At 35.6% G+C, this 15,306-nt stretch overlaps 1 protein-coding gene and 2 non-coding genes across 3 annotated transcripts; all 3 read left to right on the top strand.

Annotated features, from left to right (window-relative positions):
• The first annotated feature begins 4,145 nt into the window (after window positions 1–4,145).
• On the top strand, window positions 4,146–8,522 carry LOC104596020 (rRNA 2'-O-methyltransferase fibrillarin 1-like). The gene is made up of 7 exons (XM_010257000.3): window positions 4,146–4,386; window positions 4,521–4,819; window positions 4,965–5,060; window positions 5,226–5,303; window positions 5,422–5,598; window positions 7,925–7,993; window positions 8,152–8,522. Exons 1-7 carry the CDS (start codon window positions 4,371–4,373, stop codon window positions 8,326–8,328), a joined length of 912 nt encoding a protein of 303 aa, XP_010255302.1. The 5' UTR covers window positions 4,146–4,370; the 3' UTR covers window positions 8,329–8,522.
• LOC148804241 (small nucleolar RNA snoR60) lies at window positions 6,286–6,358 on the top strand. The gene has a single exon (XR_016081764.1). It is a non-coding gene; the product is annotated as a small nucleolar RNA snoR60 (small nucleolar RNA).
• LOC148804240 (small nucleolar RNA snoR60) lies at window positions 6,676–6,747 on the top strand. The gene has a single exon (XR_016081763.1). It is a non-coding gene; the product is annotated as a small nucleolar RNA snoR60 (small nucleolar RNA).
• Window positions 8,523–15,306: the final 6,784 nt, after the last annotated feature.

Here is a 15,306-nt window from a genome sequence, read left to right as displayed (position 1 = left end):
TACATTTATATATGTGTAATTTTAGAGTGGGTTCATTGACCAACCCGAGCCCGGCCCGGGCCTGGGTCCGAACCCAACCCAAGTGCATTGAATTACAAGGCGGGCTGGGCTCGGGTTGGGAAAATCGAGCTTGACCTCGAGCTCGGGCCTTAAGCCCAAAATTTAGGGTCGGCCCTGGGTTGACCATAAACCCGGCCCAACCCGCTTGACTTGCACCCCTACTACGTATTACCTGGTTAGGAGGGTGCTTCATTAGATTTTCGCATGTTAACTAATGCATTATCAGGAGAACATAAACTATATGTTCCAACAGGTGATAATACAAATTCCCGTAGGTTATATAAATGTTATACAATTAAATTTGGGGGTTTGGTTCTAATCTTTGCTTTTTATATATTCAATTAGGTAAATATTATCTTGTGGATGCTAGATTTGCTCTAAAGCCTGGATTTTTAAGACTGTATCATTGCACAAGGTACCATCTTAAGGAATGGGGTACACACCAACCTGAGAATCCAAGAGAATTGTTTAACCTTCGTCACACATCACTTAGGAATGCAGTTGAACGAATCTTTGGTGTCCTTAAGAAACGTTTCCCAATCTTGGTCTCTGAACAACATTACCCATTCAAAACTTAAGTGAAGATAGTGTTTGCATGTTGCATATTACATAACCATGTCATGGGGGTGAATCCATATGATCAAATCATGTCTCAATTTGACCATGAGGGGGGAAATGCAGATGATGGAGATGAATCATATGATGGGATGGATATCCAAATATCTCAACCATCCTAACGCATCAACAGAAATGAACAAAGTAGATAAGGGAACCAACTCAGAGAAGAGAGAGCTAACCAAATTTGGGTAGATTACTAAGTGCCTCGGTCTAAGTGTCGAAATTAATTTCAGTGTGCGTGTGGTTTTTTTTTGTTATCTGGGATCTTTGTTGAACTTGTGTTATTAAATGTAGTCCTATATAGAATTTTAATAGTATGATCTTCTACATTTGGGTTGATGATTTTAATAGCTTATATTAGTACATTTATTTTGAGCTATTGTATTTGTTATCATGATTGTAATTGTTTGATAGCATGTTATGTTGTGTTGGATGTTTGAAATAAATGATTGAACTATGCTTGATTGATTTGAGCCAGCAATGAATTCTGTACCTTCTCAAGATGATGCTAGATCCACTGAGCCCAATATATATTGGACCACGAACATGGATAACTTGTTAATAGAGACCCTCGTTGAGCAAGCAAACCTTGGAAACAAGGTACACAAGAGCTTCAAGGCTCCAACATATAATGTTGCTGCTATGGCCATAATCTTGACACTTGGGGTGGAATTCACTTGTAACAACGTTAGAAACCGCTTGAAAACAATCAAGAAAAATTTCAGCACCATTTCAAACATCCTTAACTCGAGTGGTTTATCTTGGAATGACCTTACAATGACTGTAGATGCAGAGCCTCAAGTATGGGCAGAATACATCCAAGTAAGGTTCAACTAGTGTTTTTTTAATGTAGCAAAGCTGACATATTTGATTATATTATGATATTAATGGAATGCTTTATAAAAAAATGACTTGGCACACCATGAGGCAAAGCAATTTAGAAAGAAAGCAATCAATAACTACAATTAGTTTGCTATAGTTTGTGGTAATGATCAAGTAATCGGGGTTGGAGATTTTACTGCTAGAGAGGCACTTAAATGGGAGGCAATAACATCAATGACTCCCAATAACACACAAAGAATGCATAAGCTAGCATACGAGGAGTTGGATGAGGGAGAAAAATGCCGATGATTCTAGCCTGCAAGTTAGGGCACCAAAAGAGGGTAGCTCTGCTTAAGGAAGGAACTCATTAGGGAAAAGGAAAGTCATATGCTAGCTAGACCTGTTCATGGGTTGGGTCGGGCTTTTGCTCTTCATTAACAGGATTTTTTCAGGCCCGAGCTTGAGCTCGTCCCGACCAACGGGCCTACAACTTGGGCCTGAGCTTGGCCCTCATAGAAAGCCCGAAGCTTGGGCTCGAGCCCGAAGCCCGACATGGCTTGTATAGAGTTGAGAAATGCATTACAGACTACAAACTATATAGTAACAGAGGTTGAAATGCATGATTTGTACAAAGTTGAGAAATGTAGGACTTACCGTCGGAGAGAGGGGCGACTAAGTTCACTGGTGGCGTGGCTAGCGCCAATGCTTGAGTTCGCTGGTTCCTGAGAATATGCGACAATGAGTGAGAATGAGAATTGCGAGAGAGGTGAGAGAGAGAGAGATAAGATAGGGGACTGAGCTCGTCTGTCGCCTCTGAGACTGGGAACAGTGGCTGCCTATCTAGGTTCGCACCGGTTCTTGAGAGTGAGAGTGAGGAGATAAGATAGAAGATGAAAAGAGGGAATAGGAAAGGGTTATTCGACCAGGGTTTAGAAGAAACAAATGTCAGGCTGGGCTGGGATGGGATTTTGTGACAAATCCCGAGCCTGCGGGCTAAAATCCATGTGCAAGCCCGTCCGGGGGTCAAGCCAGGCTGGGCTGGCTTGTCGGGCTACCCAGCCCATGAACATGTCTAATGCTAACATTGTTTCTGATGAAGTGAAAATAATTGCTTGTAGCATATATACACTTGCAAATGCAGTTGAGAAGACCATCTCTCTCTTAAAGAAGGACAAAATATTTGAGGATGTATACGACCTTAGGGATGAACCCATAATTCCTCATCAAGGCCAAAGATTTTCTATCTCAGCCATAGAATAGGGCAATAGCATTTTATGCCCTCGGTCCTGAATCGAGGAAAACATGGTTGGACATGAAATTTGCATTTGAATACTAGATTGGACTTAGTCTTCTTATTAGACTTTGATAAACACATAAACTGATTGGATATCCATTGCATCATTTTGTTCCTATCTTTTTGGGATGCATTGGATGTTGTTTGATATAGTATATAGATATATACATGGTGATGGTGATACAAACATATACATGGACATATGGTATTGTGATTGGTTTGTGATATATCACTATTTGAAGTTTGTTGCAACTTAATAGATGATATACATATATAGTTTTTTTGTGAATTTATGAACTCGCTCACAGGTTTATTAGCATTGGTTTAGTGAAACCAAACATCTTGTAGCTTGAATATGACATATTTATAGGTTTAGCTATAGTGGTGTTTAACCCACTACGCTTGGTGGTTATTATTCACATTTTGCCATGGTGGTGTTTGATTGTGAAATTATGATCTTGCTCACAGGTTTATTAGCCTTGTAGTTTGAGTATGACATATTTGCAGGTTTAGTTACAGGACGAGATGCATTGGATTTAATCCATTCACATCTTGCCATGGTGGTGTTTGATTGTGAATTTTTGATCTTGCTCACAGGTTTAACGAAATATGTATTTATGTCTTTATAGATAAATACTACATCGTGTTCAAAGGTTGATGACGAAAAATCTATTTCACGTGAGTAGAGTATAATGTCCAAGTGCATAGGTTTAGTAGAGTTTTTTTTTTTGCTCGTATAACACCTATAAAAAGAGTATTTCAGTTGCAACAGTATCCGTGCAATATATATTCAATACCCCAACACCCAATAGTTGGAAACACCTCTAGGGTCTATGTAGAGAATACTGACACGGAGGTGAAGGCATCAAAAGAACCTCATTCGTAATGTAATTTTTGTATTGATTATCAGTTCGATGGTTATGCAGATATTATACTTGTTTAAATGATGATTTCAAATATTTGGTTGTTATGAACCGATGGAATTATTTTGTTAATTATTACAGTAGGCTATATCTTTAATACATACGAGTTTTTATTTGTGCTATATCAACATGACATGTGGCAATGTTCAAATACTATTATGCTATGTCATCCCAAAAACAAGTATTGTATTGTCGAATCAGAGATTACATGGATCATTCGTTAATATAAAATGAATTCGTTAATCAAACATTAGAAAGTAGATTTAATAGGATAACTGGATTCAGCACCAAACACAACTGACAGAATTGAATCTTCCGATTTCACATCTGGCCACACAAGCGCATCTCAGCGTGCATTTAGAATCTTCCAATGTTGTCAGTGGGAGATGTTCTCCATACACTATTGTGATTATGCTCTGGGGCGCAGATGTGAATTCCCAAATCCCAAATGAAAAACACTCGTAGTCTCGTATAAACCCTACTTCAACCCCCCCCCTCTCTCTCTCTCAAGTCTCAACTAAACCCTAAAATCGTAAAAGCTATATAAATCCTCCACTCTTCAGCAAGTTCGGTCCACAGTCTACACTCCGCACCTCTACTTCAAGGAAAAACCTTCCTCTTCATAAATCATTTTCTTCTCTGTTCGAAGTCGTATGAGACCTCCAAGAGGTAAACTGGCCTTTTGGTTTGTTCAATCACTTGGTTTCTACGTTTGGTGTTTTATCGAAAATTTTCTCTGCATTGATTAACAAGATTTTCTAAATTCAACGTTGTTTTTTTTCCTATTTATGGTCGACTTTCAGGCCGCGGTGGGGGTGGGTTTAGAGGCCGGAGTGATGGAGGGAGAGGAAGAGGCAGAGGTGGTGGCGGAAGAGGTGGAGAGGGTGGCGGCAGAGGTCGTGGTGGTGGTCGCGGCGGTGGCCGGGGCGGCGGACGTGGTCGCGGTGGTCGTGGCGGTGGAATGAAAGGTGGAAGCAAGGTCGTCATCGAGCCCCATAGACACGAAGGTGTTTTCATTGCTAAGGGCAAAGAAGATGCTCTTGTTACGAAGAATATGGCCCCTGGTGAAGCAGTTTATGGCGAAAAGAGGATTGCTGTGCAGGTAAATCCGATTTCACGTTTTAAAGAGGAACCCCAGTAGATGTGAGGGAAATGTAACTTGGTTGGATGTGAAATTAGTACCAATTTATTGAATATGCTTCCACTATTGATTCGTCTTATTTTCTTTACAAACTTTTGCTTATTAGAATGAAGATGGGTCGAAGGTTGAGTACAGGGTTTGGAACCCCTTCCGCTCGAAGCTGGCAGCTGCCATTCTTGGTGGCGTTGATAATGTCTGGATTGTAAGTGTTCTCTCTTGTGCATGTCGACATTTTTCAAATGTTATCCTAAATGCTTTGTTGTTTCACCCTTTTATTTAATTATTTATTTATTATTGATTTCAATTGTTTCCTGTATTATTTATGAACGGTGTGATTTATTCATTCCTTTGAATGTTTTTATTCAAGGTTCCTGGGTCTCGGGTTCTCTACCTCGGTGCTGCTTCAGGAACGACGGTCTCACATGTCTCTGACATTGTTGGACCTGTAAGTGGAGATTCTGTTTAATATTGCAGTGCTTGTTTTCTATTGTCTACTCTAAAATAAAAGCATATTTTCCATTTTTTTCAAAATTTGAAATTTTCGTTTGTTTGCATGATGATAGACCGGAGTTGTATATGCCGTGGAATTTTCTCATAGAAGTGGTAGGGACTTGGTGAACATGGCGAAGAAGAGAACAAATGTTATACCTATCATCGAGGATGCTAGACATCCTGTCAGGTATCGAATGTTGGTTGGCATGGTCGATGTCATTTTCTCCGATGTTGCTCAGCCAGATCAGGTATATTAATCATATGTTCCATCTTTATCCATTACTTGTTAAATTCATATAATATTCTCCACTGTAGTAGTTCTATTGTTTTATTCAGAATGAAGAGTCCCCATAAGAAATAAACAAAATGGTACTTAGTGCTAAAGATAAAAAAGTAATATGGTATTGGTTATTTATGATATATGAATTTTAGATTATGTATCTCTAAGATTTTTAGTTCAGTGCTCTGCATGTTTTTGTGTTATGTAGAATTATTGCACCAGCACTTGATTAATTTCACTTCCTGCTTGTTGTCAAGTTACAGAACATTTTATATGTAAAAATGGACTTTTTTAATGGCATAAATTTTATCACATTTTCAGGCTTAATTAATCCCATTATGTATATTTGATTTTTGAACAGTTTTTCTTAATATTTAAAGCAACGTTTGGTCACTTTGGGAAGATACTTGAGAATCATGTGGTGCACACATTGTAAATGCTCGAAGGTTTACACTCTAGTAGATGTTAAAATGTTATCAAGTCCTTTTGAGTTGATTTTCTTGTTTTCAATGGTAATTTTCCCGTTTTTTGATGTTGGTGCCCAAGTCATATTTCTGAATTCTGTTATTTACATTCAGTGAAGCATACAGAATGATGAGTCCATTTTCTTTACTTAGCCCATTCTCTTTGATGCATGAACTGCTGTTTCAATATCAAGAAAATGATGAAATTACTCGGATTCCCCTTCAAGACATTATGTATGATGTAGAACTCGAGTTTCTGATGCAAAAATGTTAAAATTGTCAGTTATTGCTTTTGTTCCCAATTGCCTTTTTCCATTTTCTTTGCTTTTCTATTCTTTTCTTAAGAATCCTGTGTTTAACACATTGTAGAATGTCGAAAGTTTCCTTCACCATCTTTAAATGTTTTCAAATACCGTGATTTGATTTTTTTTTGTTCTTTATGAGTATTTTTCTTCTTTCTGGATCTTGATGACACATCCCTTGCGGTTATGTTGTATTGCTGATTTTTATCAGCATTCAGTGTAGCATACTAAATGATGCAAGAGATCCATTCTCTGAATTTTCTTCATGCTTCTGAAATCAGGCAAATGATGAATTACTCGGATTCCCCTTCAGGACATTTTGGGTGATGTACGACTCGAGTTTCTGATGCAAACATCTATTCAACTTTAAAAGTTGTGATGATTGTTTTTCTGGTTTGCTTTTTTTTTGTATTTTCATGTTATTTAATTTTTATAATTCTAGTATATTATTCTATTCAATGTCTTTGAAGTGTCTTGGAGGTCTTTGTCTTTTTCTTTGATTGCTATTGGATGGTAAAGCATGAAAGGTAAGGGATCATCTATGCTGAAATCGCCTTCTTGTAAACAATTTTTTGGCCTTCTTCCTTGTTTGTTACACTACTGGTCTAAGGCCTGAAAAAGGAGGGTTATGTCAGGTTTGTTGCCAGCATAAAATCCTTTAACCAATCCAATGTGAAGATGAACCCTGAATCATTTTGCAATTTGAGCACGATGCCCGAATAGGATTTGTTTAAATGAGACCCGAAATTGTTTCTTTTACCATATCCTATTTATTTTCTTATTGAAAAGCTTCACAAAGCATTTGAGATGCTATTTTACCTTGTCAATTGCCATTCCTTGCTAATATTTATTATCATCTTTCTTTTTTGTACTTGGATTTTGAGTCACATCTTACCTGTGCCAAAGTGTTTATCCCTCTTTGCTTGTGTTTGTTGGAGTTGTATATGCTATTTCATCAACTTGGAAGAACATATTGGATAACAAAGGCTGCAAAATCAGTGATTTTCTCATGGGCCTTATTATTGGATGGTTTTAAAGTGCATTCCTTGAATAAAAACTCCCACAAAGTTTCTATTTGGGATTGGTGGTTATTAATGATCAAATCCAATATGAGCTTCGTACACAATTTCTATGGTACAAGAAAGGCATGCTACTCGAAAAACTTCAACCAATCAGAAACCCACAAGAATCTGGAATACCAGTTGACTGGTTGATGATTAGATGATAGCTGATCATTGGTTATTTTACGATGAATTTTCAGTAGCATAGTCGGACTCATGATAGTAACTATAGTCTATTGTCAGTGATCAGTGCATGTATTTTTTATCTGTTGAATGCTTTGTTTGGACAGGTATCTTTCTGTGCTTAATTCAGCTTATAACTTGGAGAATGTGTATTTTCTCTCTGGTTAATTCAGCTTTTAAGCAACAATGAAAGTAGCACGCAGCCATGCAGGCCTCAAAATCTGCATTGGCTATTTGGTTTATTTGATAGTTTCTTTATTTACCTGACATGATTCCTCTTGTAGGCAAGGATACTAGCACTTAATGCCTCGTATTTCCTGAAGAACGGAGGCCATTTTGTCATATCAATTAAGGTCTGTTCTTTTTGATCTTTGCTACATCCCTCCAGCCACTGTAGAAAGTTCAAATCATGATATAGTACTTGAGGTTATACTGTTTTTTTTGAAAGTTTTCTTTCGCATCTCATCGTATGTAGGTTGAAGTTGAATATATATTTTGTTCTTGTTTTTAGGCAAATTGCATAGATTCAACGGTTCCTGCGGAGGCAGTGTTTGCCCAAGAAGTGAAGAAATTGCAAGCGGATCAGTTTAAACCATCTGAACAAGTCACACTTGAGCCTTTTGAAAGAGACCATGCTTGTGTAGTTGGTGGGTATAGAATGCCAAAGAAACAGAAGACTGGTGCATAGTTTTATTGTATTGCTAATTTTTGTCTCGGAACGTCGTGTATTAGTAGTCATTCGAGACTTCCCTCGCTAGTTTTGAAAACACTAAATGATTTTTACATGTTAATGAGTGGTACTTTTCAGCCGTGGGCTTTCGTATAGAATTTTGAATTGCAATCAGATTTATTGATTAGAATAAATAAATTAAAATTAAATGGTCATATATCATGAATACAGGTTCACAGTATTGATATTGTTGTATCTTTGGGGTCACCGAAACTGGAGTGTAGGACATCTGATCACTTCTGAACGTTAATACCCTTCCTTCAGATGGATAGGTGTTGTATATCAATCAATACGTTGAACTATACGAGAACAAAATATGTTTAAAAATAATTTTTGTGGAAGTTTAAGCAATTATCCTTTATTAAAAACGCTACATTCATGCTGAAGTCTCACTTTGTTGGTATAATATGAATTGTAGATATGCAATAAATCAAAGTAAATTGGACTTGTGTCAGGTTGGATGGTGGTGGGTTTATATTCCTCCTGATGAATGGATTGATTTCAGATAATCTTTAATTGCAGAAATGGATTGAATTCGGATCATCTTTAATTGCAGAAATTTTTATCCCTGCCGTGTACTATAACACAGATTCTTTTATCACTTTGCCCACTTGGATGGGTATTATTTATACAAATTAAGTTACTTGCCCACAATGTAAGTGATATCTTTCATGGACTCCATATAAATTTATAAAAAGAATATCGATTTTTCAGTTAATAGGAATTAAAATTTCATTGATTAACTTTTCCCTTTCCAATAGAACCTTATTGACTTCTTTCTATCTCCATACCTTCCATAACTGACTAGCAAGAATTTAGGTATAAATGAAAGACTTGCAAGAATTTAATAACAAAATGCAATGATCGCTATAAGTTTTATTGCATGCTTGGTAGTAATTTCTATGAACCAGCTTCATGTTTGGCAAGCAAAGTGCCAACCGGTTGGTTAGTAATTAGCGATCATTGCATTTTGTTATTAAATTCTTGGGATCAAATCCTGTGTGCACCATGGTTGGGGGTTATGGGTTTGGGGATGAGCAACCCCTGGTTGTGTAGCCCAATGATGGTTAAAATTGTAAGCAAAGTCCAAAGCATGTTGGGACTAGATGACTTATTGGTCCTGTGTGCGGGGACTAGATGCAATCTCGGTTACAGTATGGGCAATGAATGCCATTTGCTGAATGCGGTATTAGGGGTGGCAAATGGGTGGATTGGGTTGGGTAAGGGTTGAATATCAACCCATCCATATTGACCCACCAACCCACCATGACCCATCATCAATTCTTGTTAAAAGGTCATAACCCACCTGACCCACCCATATTGATCCATTTGATCCATTCATATTGACCCTTAACCACCCTCACCTATACTAACCCACCTACCATCACCTATAAATACAAAAATGGGTCGGGATGACCCATATACTCAAAAATAATAACTTTGGAGAGAGTAATCTCTCTCTGCCATGTGATAAAAATGAGGTCAACTCGCATACCTGAAAAATGCAAAAATTGTAGACAAATGCAAAAAATAGTAGAGAATTGCAAAAATTATGTAGAAAAGCACAAAAAATTGTAGAAAATGCATAAATTTTATAAAAGTGCTTTTGCAAAAGAACTTTTGTTAAAGTGCTTTCATAAAAATACCTTCGTAAAAGCACTTTAAAAGTGCTTTTATGCTTTCATAAAAGTACTCTCATGTAAAAGTAATTTTGTAAAAGTGTTTTTATACTTTCATAAAAGTACTTTCATAAAAGTATTTTCGTAAAAGTGCTTTCGTGTAAAAGTACTTTCATAACTTTACTTTTATAAAAGTGTTTTTGTGTAATGGTACGTTTGTAAAAGTGCTTTCGTAAAAGTCCTTTTTATAAAATAATTTATAAAATTGTTTTTGTAGAAGTGCTTTTGTGTAAAATTGAATGTGAACATGAAAGTTAATAAAATCTATTTTATTTCACTTTTAACCTCAAAATGAAATGTGGCATGGTGGTTTTGAATTGTAATGAGATGTAAACATGTTAGGAGGTCTAAGTTCGAGTAAGTTCAATTACTATTCTTTTTTTTTTTAGATTTGGTGAGTATAGATAGAGTTGACTTTGACCCAACCCACCCCAACCCTTTTCCACTAACCCTAATGGTTTGCTCAACCCATATTGACCCACCAATAGTCTGGGTGGGTTCCAAGGTGGGTGGGTTAAATGGGTCGGGATCAAGATTGCTAGCCCTATGGGGAACAACCTACAATACTACTCAAGGGAACAAAGAGGCCAAATCTTAAATGAGACCTGATCTAGTCCCAACTAGGGCCCCAACAACTGGTCACAACAGCCTTTGCATCTGTACATCATGGAACATACCCTTGTCCTTCATGGCGAGATATTCCCAATGTACAACTGCAAAAGTTGTTCTGTTATGTCAGGTTGTTGCAACCCTACGTTGGGCTCTGATCTGAACACATAAAAAATGTCTTCAAGGATATTGCATGTTAAAAGAGTAAAGGGATTTACCAGTTTCTGATGTTAGGTCTCATGGAGATCGGCTTCGGTCAGGGCAAGTCCATGCTCACACCCTGGCGAACAGTCTCTTGCAACCTTGCATCAGGAAATGGCACATATAAATGCAGTGATATTCCCAATGCAAGGTTGTAAAGGCTGTTGGAATGAACATTACCTTAATCGAAGCCGAACTCGGTCTCATGTTGGAGATAGAGATGCAAACGGATCAATTGGATTCAAATATGATCTGTCTGACATTGTTAATGTTAGATCCAATCCGATCCAAAGATCCAAACGGATTTGATAGGACTCGATTTGAATTCGAATCCTATTGGTAAGTTGGATCTTCGAACTTGATTCAATCCAACTTGTATTTTTTAAAAGTTAATAAATTATTAAAAGAAAATTAAAATACATTAATTTAAATAATGTAAAAACAAAGAGTATAAGTATTTTTAATTATTTTCATCGTATATATACATGTTTTTTTATAAAAAAGATAAATAATCTAACAAATTTATAAAAATATAATATAAAAAATATATTTATAAATAAATAAATAACATATATATATGTATTATATATTTATATTATAGGATTGAATCTTCTCGAATATATAATATATAAATAAAGTTGGGGTCACATCTTAAATAGAAGAGGCAAGGATTTGTGACTGTTAATTTTTTATCAACGCTTGGATGGTTGACAAATAAAACTAGATGACACTTGAAGGTCACTTGTGTCTTTTTCAAGTGCCACTTAATGACTGATTAACAATTGGTTAACAACATGTACTGGATTGACATGATTTGAAAGTTCAGTACCGAATTGTCATATTTTAGAGTTTGAGGATCAAAGTGGCACTAGGCCCAAAGTACAAGGTACTAGTCAGGAATTTTCTCATTTATTTATTTAGAGATGACTCAATTGTTATCATTACATTCATATATTTATAAAATTAAATAATAATATTAATTTAAAACAAAAGAGTTGTTTTATGAATTTCATTCGTGAGAATTAATTCAGATTTAAAAGGGCCAAAACATGTAACTAGGGCTGTTCACGGGTCAAGTTGGGTCGGTTTACTGATGTTTTTCCAACCAATCCGACCTGGTCGGGTTGCCTAAAGATGAAACCGAAACCGACCCTGTACTAAGAAAAACCGACCTGATCGGTTTGGGTCAGTTTTGTGATATTCAAAGTATCTTTTGGCCTTAAAGATCCAATATCAAGAAAAGAGGTAATTGTTCAAATCAACGCCTATATTAAAAAAAGAGGTAATTTTGTTTTTATTTCTGCTCCCTTTTAAAGTTTAATGGGTAATGGCTCAGTGATGGTAGTCAGAGTTCTTTGTTTGTTTCAAATTTCGGATTTTGAATGCAAAACGATGGATTTTTTTTCTTTCTTTTTCTTGTTACATGTAATAACGATGAAAATCAATGGCTTATTGCGTTCTATTGTATATGAATGTCCTCCATGAGAAGAAATCAATGTGTCTAACCTAACTGCTGATTCAAGTTGGGTCAGACTGAGTTGGTCGGTTTGATGGATTTGAATCTTGTTATGAATATCTGTACGTGTAACGAACCTATTCAAAACCACTTTGATCTTGGACCGAATTGGATCCGGGTCCGATTGATATGAGGGGTCGAGTTAGATACTTTGATTAAATGGATGGGATCTGGAACTTTTTTTTTTGGAGTTTTTAATGCCCCTGAGTTGGATGCCAAACCCTTTGCTTGTGGCATCTGAACAAACTGAACTTTTCTTTATATGTTTTTTTTTTTTTGAAAAAGAAAAAAACTTAAATTATTGATTTGAAAATATGTACATCTAGTCCTTTGAGGGTAATAGAAAGACCAATTCTGAACCCCCCTCCTACATGCTAGCTACTTCATGAGCTAACATATTTTGTTGTTTATTTACATGCTTAACTGTACATAAACTCATCTGAATACAATTTATTGACCCAGTTGCAATCTACAGTATTGCTTATATCACTCAAGAGGGTCTTATCTCCCTTGCGTTGTGATTTTATTATTGCATTACAGACTCTTCTTTTCTACTCCCCAAAAAAAAATATCAATATTTTTTATAATAATATTACACCAAATCATCAAGAAAATGAATCAGGGGTTGAATCCAAATTTGAGATTAAGGGGTGAAGTGACATCTGCAAAATTAATGCTTTGGTAAATAAAATATTGCAATCGATGATATCGTCCCAATTCATTAAGTAGAGAGACCAGGCTTACATTAAATATTCAACGAGACACGGGTTTAAAAGATTGAGAGAGAGCTAAGGGATAGAGAAAATGTGTGATATGAATTAAATTATAATATTTATAAGGAAAAATTTATATATTACATCAATTTTCATACAATGTATTATAGATTTTGGCCTAGCTATAACATTAATTTTTTAGATATTTCAATTAGGTAAAATAAACAAATTAATTTAGAAATAAAAAAATAATTTTACAATTACAATTAATAAATAAATTTTTTAGTAAATATATTAAGTGAAATTAAGTAATTAAGTTAGCATACATTTTATAAGTGCATTTTACAATTACATTGTTAATGGGATTTAATCAATAGCTATTCAAGGAAAATGTTCCCTAGCTCAAAATAGGCTATAATAGAGATATTGGCATTTTTATTTTGGATCATCTAATTTTAGTTGATTTGTTTATAAGATGCATCCACGGTTGGCTCTATATATTTATAAAGTAATTAGGTTATATATTTTTCAAAATGCCATTTGACGTAAAAAAGGCTTTTCTTTCTAATAATATTGAATTATATAGATATTGTTTTTGGCATAATTTTATATAATTTCTTTAAAACTTTTATATGATGTGAGTTTCAAAATTTTCAACTAAACCATGGGATCATTAAATATTTTTCTTAATAACATAAAATTTCAGAAAAAGCGATATCTCTACTAGAAAAAAAATTTGGGAAATTTTCCGATTAGTACTTTGGGCCTAGTGCCACTTTGGTCCGTGAACTTTAAAACACGACAACTCAATACCTGAACTTTCAAAACGTGTTAATTGGCATTTGAAAAGACATAAATGCCTTTCGAGTGTCATTTAATTCTATTTATCAGCCATCCAAACATTGATAGAAAATGAACAGCCCCAAATCCTTGCCTCTTCTATTAAAGAAATTTGGGGTCACTAAGTCACTAGAATGCCCAACTTTCTTGAATAGAAGAGGCAAGGGTTTTGGACTGTTCATTTTTTGTCAACATTTGGATGCCTTATAAATAGAATTAAATGACTCTCAAAGGACATTTATATCTTTTCAAATGCCACTTAATAGCTAGTTAATGGGATGGTTAACGGTAGGTATTGGATTGGCACATTTTGAAAGTTCAAGTACTGAGTTGTCACATTTTAACGTTTTGGGACCAAAGTGGCACAAAGTAAAGAGTACTAATTGGGAATTTTCCCAAAGTTTGTTTTGCTCATGCTCCCCTTCCCTTCTTCCTCTTAACTGGTCAATTGTTATACATCACTTTGATAAAAAAAATAGTGCTTTCTAGCATATATATATATATATATATATATTAGTTAATTTAGTGCTACGTCAGATGGCCTCTTTGTAGGTGTTTGGTACAGTGGTCAGACCACGATATATTGCATTTGAAATGCACTACAGTAAGTTAAGGTGTTCGGTTGACCTGTGGTGTGGACTGATCCACACAATCTCGTGGATTAGTGCACACCACAAGCCAATTTCTCATCCACATGTTTTTGTCGTGGATTGATCCACATTACTGCGGAATTTTTTTATCAAGAATGGTCCCATGCTTCACATGGTATGTTTTACCCAATTTATCTCACATTTTTTATTAATGTTTTCGAACCACCGTTGATTCGTACGGTCGAACCATTTGACTTGAGAACAGTCCAGGCAACCAGTTCCATTTTACCCCAAACTCAACCTCTGGCCAAAAACCGTTGAATTGGTCAACAACTTGTTGACCTAGGCGATTGAACCATTGACCATTTTAACCCATTCAATAATTTTTAACCATTTTTATCATTTTAATTAGTTTTTTATATATTTTTTTAATTTTATTGTCAGACCAGTCCATTTGTTCGAACTAGACGGTCGAACCGTCAACCTGGGAACCAGTGGCCAAAATGGTTCTAGTTCTGGGTCATTTTTTAAAAATTGTTTTTATTATCTATAGGGATGAAAACAAATCGGATCGAATTCGAATTAGGGTATATTCGAGTCTGATCCTACACTGTTCATGGCAGATCCAATCCGATCCAAAGAGTCGATTGGATCCGATAGGCAAGAATTTGAATTTAAATCCGATCGGAAAGTCGGATATTTGGATCTGATCTGATCCGATCTGATTTGTTTTCTTTAAAAATTAATAAATTATTAAAAGAAAAATATACCAATTTAAATAAAGAAAA

The sequence above is a fragment of the Nelumbo nucifera genome, chromosome 1 (genome assembly GCF_055504915.1).
Source record: "Nelumbo nucifera cultivar China Antique chromosome 1, China Antique-T2T, whole genome shotgun sequence".
Classification (NCBI taxonomy): domain Eukaryota; kingdom Viridiplantae; phylum Streptophyta; class Magnoliopsida; order Proteales; family Nelumbonaceae; genus Nelumbo; species Nelumbo nucifera.
Note: the sequence above shows the minus strand (reverse complement) of the source record. Positions and strands in the feature narration are given on the sequence as shown.